The sequence below is a fragment of the Lipotes vexillifer genome, unplaced genomic scaffold (genome assembly GCF_000442215.2).
Source record: "Lipotes vexillifer unplaced genomic scaffold, Lipotes_vexillifer_v1.1 scaffold2225, whole genome shotgun sequence".
NCBI classification, from domain to species: Eukaryota; Metazoa; Chordata; class Mammalia; order Artiodactyla; family Lipotidae; genus Lipotes; species Lipotes vexillifer.
Window position 1 is genome coordinate 413,699 of NW_006798684.1, and position 8,867 is coordinate 422,565.

At 56.2% G+C, this 8,867-nt stretch overlaps 1 protein-coding gene across 3 annotated transcripts in view; it reads left to right on the forward strand.

The window, feature by feature from the left end:
* The window catches only part of CNTFR (ciliary neurotrophic factor receptor), a 41,635-nt gene that overhangs the window by 28,977 nt on the left and 3,791 nt on the right, over positions 1–8,867 (forward strand). For all 3 annotated transcript variants that reach the window (XM_007470765.1, XM_007470763.1, XM_007470764.1), the window contains 3 exons: positions 5,558–5,675; positions 5,849–6,015; positions 7,063–7,226. In XM_007470765.1, coding sequence (XP_007470827.1) covers positions 5,558–5,675; positions 5,849–6,015; positions 7,063–7,226 — 449 coding nt within the window. The remainder of the gene's footprint in view (positions 1–5,557; positions 5,676–5,848; positions 6,016–7,062; positions 7,227–8,867) is intronic.

Consider the following 8,867-nt stretch of genomic DNA (forward strand, 5'->3'; position numbering starts at 1 on the left):
GAAGAGCGGGTGAGTGTGATTCCGAAGAGGCATGTGCAGAATCGGGATGGTGAGGTTATCAGTGTTGCTGGTGGTCATCTGGGCAGGCCTCTGGAGCTCAGCCAGAGGCACCAACTGACAGAGTAAATACTCTGAAAATAGTTTCTTTTCTTCTTGAGCCAAGGATTCAAGCTTCTCCGGCCTCATCCCACTTGGGTGATGCACCCCACTGTCTGAAGATGGTTTCTTTACTCCTGGGAGCTACTGAGGGGAGGAGATGCTTGAGGGACCTGGGAGCAGGCCCTCTCCCCACTATCAGGAGACTGGTGTGGACAGCCGTGGGAAATGTTAGGCGGAAGTGTTGCTCGGGGTCCGCCACAACACTGACCCGTCAGTGGGGCTAGAGGAGAGGTACAGGTATGTTTTGGTAGGGATGTTCCTTTCCCCACAGAAAAGCTTTTTTATGTGTTTAAACGAGAGATGGCAGTCATCACGAAACGCCTTAGTTGCAAACCGAGGGTGGAGTGACCCCTGTCGGCCAGCTTGAGATATGCAGGATCAGCCCACCAGAGTCCTCCCTGGCCCACCACAGGGTGTGTTAGAAGTGGACCACGCAGCCTAGCCCTGGGCCCTTACCTGGGGAAAAGGCCATATATTGAGTGGCATGCAAGGAGTATGAGGCCAACTTGGTACAAGTCACCCATACCCTTGTCTTCTCAGTTCGAGTCCCAGAAGTCCTCAGGATGGACAAGGCTGGATGTGATGGCTGGGCCTTGGTGGCTCTGGGCCCCCATTCCTGATGACTCGATTTTCTTTGAGAGGTCATTCGAAGGGGATTGGGTCTAGATGTAATGCCTGCAGCCATACCCACAGTTGCCCTTTGTGACCAGAGCCCAGACCTTTTTTTTAATAAGTTTTTAAAAAATTAATTAATTAATTTATTTATTTATTTTTGGCTGTGTTGCGTCTTCGCAGCAAGCAGGGGCCACTCTTCATCGCGGTGCACGGGCCTCTTACTATAGCGGCCTCTCTTAGTTGCGGAGCACAGGCTCCAGACGCACAGGCTCAGTAGTTGTGGCTCACGGGCCTAACTGCTCCGCGGCATGTGGGATCTTCCCGGACCAGGGCTTGAACCCATGTCCTCTGCATCGGCAGACAGATTCTCAACCACTGCGCCACCAGGGAAGCCCCAGACCTTTTATATATAGTGCTGACCACTCCCCAGGCCCTGCCTGTCAGAGGAGAGCTGGCCATGAGTTGGCTGTAGCATTAGTTACAGATACTTATCTCTCATTGCCTTGTTTCCTTCTAAAGAGTTGGTCAGAGGAACAGGGGACATTAACCATCATTGTTTCAGTCACTTTATATTAGTAACAAGAGACTGGGTTTGGCAACACTCAATATCAAATTATCCTTCTCGCCAGTGCTCAGAGAATAGGACAGAGCTACCCCTGATTTGTGGGCCATTCAAACTAAAAATTATTCAGTATTTATCCTAAACATATAAGATTTTCATGTCTCTATTTCCAAGGGAACCTGATCATAAAAATATTCCGTTGAAATATTTTTATTTAACCAGGCTGATCCCTGAACTCCTTCCTCCTGACCCACCTTCCTGCCCTCAGGCAGATGGTCACAACCAGCAAGGAGGCCCCTACCCGGGGTGATGAAAGGACCCCCCACATTAGGAAACAGGATCACAAGGTTCCTTTTAGTAGCATCCTTTTGTTTCCTTAGACACTGCTAATTCCATGTCATTCTGATTTTAAGCTGAAATAAATCAGAGATTGAGTGACTAATTTTAAATAGACAGTTCTTTGTCCAGTTTTAAAATATTTGTATTTGATGGGTCAGGACAGGAACTCCCGAACCTCTGGTTCAGCATCGCTTCCTCCTCAGCTCTGTTTGGTGGGGAAGGAGAGAGCAGCCTGTGGTTGAAGAAGAAAGTGGGGAGAAAAGATGGGTAGAAGGCGGGCATTTAGGAGTCCAGAAGTTGGGGTGCCTCGAGGGATGTCACGAGATAAGGTTAGCACAGGCCGTGGGCCTTGAATGCCAGGCAGGAGGAGGAGTGTGGGTGCGGCCCGGGCAGGGCTGGAGCTGGAAGGGTCACCCCGCCCCGCCTGGCCTGATCTGGCCTGGCCAGGGGTGTGGGCAGCCTGCCCCTCCTCCTCTCTGAGCCGGCGGGCAGGCCTCGTGCATGCCGGGGGCTCCAGCCCAGGCGGGCTGGCGAGATGAGAGGAAAAACATGCGGTTTGGTGGGCTGGACATGGAAAAACAAGCCAGTTAGGAAAACAAACAAATCCTGGGCCAGCGGGGGTACACGCACACGTGCACACGCACACACAGCCCCGCGTGGGACTCAGGGATGCCCTGCCACAGGCTGATGCTGTCACTTGGGCATCTCAGGAGCCCCCATGGGGGCAACTCAGGAAGTCTGGGCATCCAGGAGCATGCCTGTATGTGATATCATGACATGTATGCCTATGGGCTTTTGCTCACAGCCTCTAACATGCTTTCACACGGTGTTCAGCTCATACGTGTGAACACACTTGGAATTCTGGGCACCTTCCCACACCCACAATTCGAAAAATGCATTCAGACTTAAGTTCCGTCTCATAAGCAGTGTCTCAGGTTTGTAGTCCTGCTGTCACTGTTTCACACACAACAGCGCATTTACATGCATTTGCACGGAGGACCTCAGCCTCACATGTGTAGACAATCCCTAAGTCACACAGCCTCACCCCGAGCCCCACACAAATGCAGTCACCCGGCCACACACAGCCAATCGCAGTGACACTGCTGCCGAGTCCCAGTTACACACAGGAAGCCTCTCAGAGTTACGCACACAGCCTCACAATGGCAGTCTCTTAGAAACAGCTTCTCCCCTGACTTGCAGCGCACTCCCAGCAGGCCTCCTCACTGCATACTGTCCCACAGCCTCACACTTGGTCTCTCTCAGCACCCCCACCTCCGCCCACCCGGCCGCTCAGCTGGGCTCCAGCTGCAGCAAGTCACTCCTTTTCTTCCTTTTCTTTGTTTTTCTTTCCTCCTTTTCCCTCTGAGAAACCTGGTCCCTGTCAGGAAACCCAAGCCCTTCCCTACTCAGGGCCCAGGGCCAGGCAGGAGTAGCCAGATGACAGACAAAGCCCTGCCTGCCCTCCCCCCAACCACCCCCCATGACCTGCCCAGTCAGAGAGGGGAACTGGTTTGCGGGGGGATGTCTGAGGGGAGACTGGTCCGAGGGGAGAGGACGGTCAGAGGGAAATGGAGGAAACCAGCCAATGGGGAGGCTAGGCGGGGGCGGGGGCCTGCGAGTCCAGTGCCATGGCCCGCTCTGCCCTCCGAAGAGTCCCAGGTGGCAGGGAGCTGACTCTGCAGGCTTCAGTCCCCCCTCCCCGCCCCCCGCCCAGTGCCCTTCTCCTTTGAAGCTGGGGGTAAGGGAGGGTGGTGGTAGGAGGGGGCAGTGGAGGCTTCTCAGCCAACCTCGGAATGTCCTTTCCTCCTGGGGTGGCTGCCAACTCCGGCCTGGCCCACAGGCCCCCACGAGGCGCTTCCTGTGTCCTTGGCCACCCCCCGCCCCCACACCTCTGTGTCCCTGGGCAGATAGGCACGGCGTATGTGAGGCGCACAGGATGAACATGGAAGAGACACAAGATGGACACGGGGCCAGGAAGGCTTCCCGGGGGAGGCAGGCAGCAGCGGGCAGAAAGCAGGCTGCCCCTCGTGCAGGCTCAGCTGGCCTCCAGCTCTCCCCTGCAAGTCAGGGGCTGGAGCCACCTCTGACCACAGCGTAGCCCACGCCACCTGCCACATACAAGCTCCCCTCATGCCTCTCTGACCCCTTCATCTCTCCTGATGCAAAGCCAGATCGGGCCCTGGGGGTTCAGCCCCAATACATACATACTTCACATATACTGGACATGTACATGCAGTCACACACAGTCATTCACAATCCCGTGCACACTGTGGATGGAAGCCCACGGCTCCCCAAGTATCACCACGGCCATTCAGCAAGCGTGGACATGCACTCCCCCTCACCGTCCCTGGCTTATTGAGCTGCCCCCCTCCCATTTCCTGTCCACCTGTCAGGCAGAGGGCGGTGTGGGGGGGGCACAGGAGGGAGGTGTCAGTGTCCCTGGAGCCGTGGACGGACATGCCTTGCCTGGGTCAGATCACAGAAGCTGCCTCCTTCCAGGAACCTGAGCCGGCTGTCCTCATGCCTTACCGAATGCCCGAGGGTGGGACAGCTGGTCTAAGTGCTCACAGCAGCAAAGAGAGTGGTTAGACAGCAGAGAGGACTTCCCAAGTATGTGTGTGTGGTCGTGTTGGTGGGTATCCCCGTCCTGGTGTTTAGTACCAGCTCTGGCTTGCTGTGTGACCACAGGTGGGTTCCCATCCCTCTCTGGCCCTCCGCGTTCCCCAGAGTAAAGGCAGGTGCTGACCATATAAAGGGCTGCTTTTTTCTTTTTTAAAATAAATTTATTTATTTATTTATATTTGGCTGTGTTGGGTCTTCGTTGCTGCGCTCGGGCTTTCTCTAGTTGCGGCGAGTGGGGGCTACTCTTCGTTGCAGTGCGCGGGCTTCTCACTGCAGTGGCTGCTCTTGTTGCGGAGCACCGGCTCTAGGGTCATGGGCTTCAGTATGTGTGGCACACGGGCTCAGTAGTTGTGGCTCGCAGGTTCTAGAGTGCAGGCTCTGTAGTTGTGGCGCACGGGCTTAGTTGCTCCGCTGCATGTGCGATCTTCCCGGACCAGGGCTCAAACCCGTGTCCCCTGCATTGGCAGGTGGATTCTTAACCACTGCATCACCAAGGAAGTTTCCTAAAGGGCTTCCTTAGGGGTCTGTGATGGAGAAGCTGGGGGCTGGGGCTGGGGTGAGGTATACACCAAGGGAACAGCAGCTTCCTCTCTGCACACACACGCAGTCACACATAGACATGTGCTCTGAGAGCCATACACATAGACATTCCTACATACATACCCACATTCCATCACACGTCACTCATTCATGTCACACACAGACACGTGTGACGTATGCATATGAACAGCCGCCCAATGCTGTCGTTCATGTGGAGCCACCAGGCCTGTCCTCGTGTTTCTCATTCTCTCCCGAGGGGAAGCCTGGGATGTCTCTTCTCCAGGGAGTGCACCCTGATCACCCCACCAACCAGAGGACCCGGTCAAGAACCCCCCTTGGCCTCTGTTGCACAATCTTCCTCTGGAAATGGACGCAGTGTGGCAGGAGATTTGGGGCTGGGGCCGATTCCCCCAGACATCACCTCCATCCTGTGATCGATGAGCTGAGGCCTGCAGCCCCCTGCTCCCCACGTTCCCGCCTCCATTGAGCAGGTGGGGGGGCTCTCTCCATACAGCCCTTGTTTTCCTTTAATTAAACATCTGGCTCTCTGTGGCCTGGGAAGCCTCAGACCCTCGCTGACAGCACTCTCCCCCCGCCACCTCTGGCATTGCTAATGGGTTGAAGGGGGAGAGCTGGGGTTCTGGGGCCCACCTGTCCCCACACTAACGCAGGGGACTGGGGGCTCCAAGAATGTCCTGACCGTGCTGTCCTCACCCCCAGTGCCGCCGCGGGAGCCCGTACTCAGCTGCCGCTCCAACACTTATCCCAAGGGCTTCTACTGCAGCTGGCATCTGCCCACTCCCACCTACATCCCCAACACCTTCAATGTGACTGTGCTGTGAGTAGATGCACCTGTGACCTGGTTCCAACCCTGACCTCTGACCTCTCCCCCGGCCCCCCACCATGCCCTCAGTCCAGACCCTAGCCCAGCCTTGGGCTTGACCTTCCCCCAGCCTCTGCCCTACCCGACCTTGATGTTGGTAACGGTGCCTGGGCTTCATCCCTCCCCAGGCATGGCTCCAAGATTATGGTCTGTGAGAAGGACCCGGCCCTCAAGAACCGCTGCCACATCCGCTACATGCACCTGTTCTCCACTGTCAAGTACAAGGTCTCGATAAGTGTCAGCAACGCTCTGGGCCACAACGCCACAGCTATCACCTTCGATGAGTTCACCATTGGTGCGTGGGGAGGGGGTGGGTCCCTGCTGCATACTCCAGTGGGAGTAAGTGGATGTTTGCCAACGTGTATATGAGCATTGGTGGGGGTGTCCACATTGTGTGCCCAGGTGTATGTGGAACATATAATGTGTACACATATGCGTGGCATGCATATACCCGTGAACATCTGAGTGGATGTCCTTCACCTGCCGGGGCCAAGAGACCTCTCCAGCGGCTCTTCCCATCGTCTCTCTGGCTCCCAGAGCATGCAGGAGGGGGAGGGGGGCAGGCTGGGCCAGACCCTTGTGCAGCTGCAGCCTCCACCCCCCAACCCCCACGCTAATGGCTTCCTTACGGCCTGTGATGAATGAGGTGTCAGAACAGGAGACAGGACTGGGACAGATACTGCCCTCCCCCCACCCCCATCCCAGCCAGACCCTCTGCCCGCCCCTGCCCCATCCCAGCCAGACCCTGTGCCTCCGCCTGCCCGCCCCCAGCATGGCTGGATCCCCAGCCAGTCTCTTGCTATGTGAGCTGGGCCCTTAGATGCTCTCATCAGATTCTCAGCCCACTTCCAACCCAGATCTGCAACACCTGTGGACTGTCTTTTAACTTTGACCCACAAAGCAGCTTCAAACGCAGCCTCTTCCAAGCGAGGCCGTGTCTCGGTTTGGTACTGGAAAAGTTGAGGTGAAAAGCCAGGCTTGGGGAAGTATATGATGCTGGTACAGGCTGGGGTGATCCAGGTGATGATGAGGGTAGTGGTAGGGCATGACATAGGCTTAGTAATTGGGATGCTGGTCATCATGAGGATGGGGTTGATTATGGGATGAAATTTATGATGTTGATATCATGAGCTGGTGACAGTGACTGTAGTGACCGTCATTGGTGATGACAGGGATGCGAAAGGTGGAAGTAATGAGATGGTTGTTAACGGTGGTTGCCAGAATTGACAACAGAGAAGAGCGATGATTATTGATGTGCATTGGTTGACATGGCGGCTGGGGTTGACGAAATGGGGTTGTTCCAAGAGATCAGTGTGGTACTGAAGCTGTGTTTCCTCAACAGTGAAGCCTGACCCTCCAGAAAACGTGGTAGCCCGGCCAGTGCCCAGCAGCCCTCGCCGGCTAGAGGTGACATGGCAGACCCCCTCGACCTGGCCTGACCCCGAGTCCTTTCCTCTCAAGTTCTTTCTGCGCTATCGACCCCTCATCCTGGACCAGTGGCAGCATGTGAGTACCCTGCCCAGATCCCGAGAGCCTGAACCAGAGCCACACGGTGTGGGAGGCCCCTGTATCCCTGCTGCCAACTGTTCCAATGTGAAGCCTGAGGGCAGTCAGAGAGGCTTTCCGGGGGGAAGAAGGGACCAGGTGGGCCTGGAAGGATGGATGGAGCTGAGGGAGATGTCCTGATCTAAGGTCCTTAGGGGTTCCTGGTGACCCCCATTAGGGCAACAGGCACACATCTGTCGTTGTGGCTCCGCATGGTAGTGGAGAGAAATGCTGGGAGGCAGATGGCAGGCAGTGTTTCCCTTTTCTTACCTCTGGCTTCAGCCCTGATCAGACATCTCCCTCTTACACTCTGGGCCAGGCTCTGAGCCCGTGCTGGACCCAAGGGGCACGATAGTCCCTGTCCTCAAGGACTCACAGATGGGCTCAAGGGGTCAGAATCAGGCAATAGAGTCAAACTCAATCCAGGGTGTGAGCTCAGGCCGTGATTAGTGTCATGGCTCCCCAAAGTCAAGTCCACCTTAGAGGTCAGCTTAAAGTTATGGGTCAGAAGGTGGTCTGGACCGGGAACGAAGCAGTGGACGGGGGTCAGTATGGGGTCAGGCTGTGGTCTGGGATGTTGATCAAGCTACGAGAGCGAGCTCTGGGGAGCAGCCAGGGGTTTGGGGCAGACTTGAGTTTCTCTCTCCTTGAGGGCCCTGGGCCCATAGGGCTGTGGGTGCTATGTGGCCCGTGAGGTCTGTGGGCTAGGTCTGGGGCTGGGAAGGTGCGCCCTGGGGCAACCCAGGCTGGCACCCAGGGTCAGCCTCTGCCCCCACCGCATCCACCTGGTTCCAACCTCATCTCCTCCTGCGCCTCTCCCAGCTGGCCTTTAAAGCGCGTAATTCGATTCCAGGGCGCCTGTCCTGGTTGCAGGCCTGGCTCCCACAAAGGCTGCTTACATGCTCATATGTTCCCTGACAGAGTCCGGAGTCCCTCCTGCCTGGCCAGCTGCCCGCGACTAATGCATTGCTAATAACCAGGGTCTAGTTTCACAAGCCCCCCTCTCCTGCTAACTAGCTACAGGCAGCAGCCCCGCGCGTCACGGTGCACACGCCTTGTAGTGGACCTGGCACACTGCCTACCACACACACACGGGAACATGCACGCACACACGTGGCCCCCAGCAGGAACAATGCTCCCTACGTGCGTGTGACTAACATGCCAAGGCCACCCACTGGCCTGCACCGTGGGCAGAGCTGACCCCAACGCTGACGCGGGCGGAGCAAAATATGTGGGCTCTGTGGCAAGAACATGAGTGGCCTGTGACACATGTTATCCCTGCTCCATGTCACATTGGTATTGTGGTTGGCTAGATTTATGGCTCTTTTGAACTTGAGTTTTGCTCTGAACAGAATGGACTCTCCCCAGTCCTTAAGCTTGGAGAGAGGCAGGTGTATGATTGGGAGGGGCAGTGGAGGGGAGAGCAGAGAAAAACATCACTTGGATTTTCAGGAGGATGTGAGAGATACAGGTCAGGGATTACACAAGAATGGGCACCGTGAGGTCTGGCAGGGGCTGTCTCAGCATGGACAAGGGGGAGGTGAGTACTGGGACCCAGCATGGGTTCCCTGCATCTTCTGCTCTGGGCCTAACTCAGCAGGA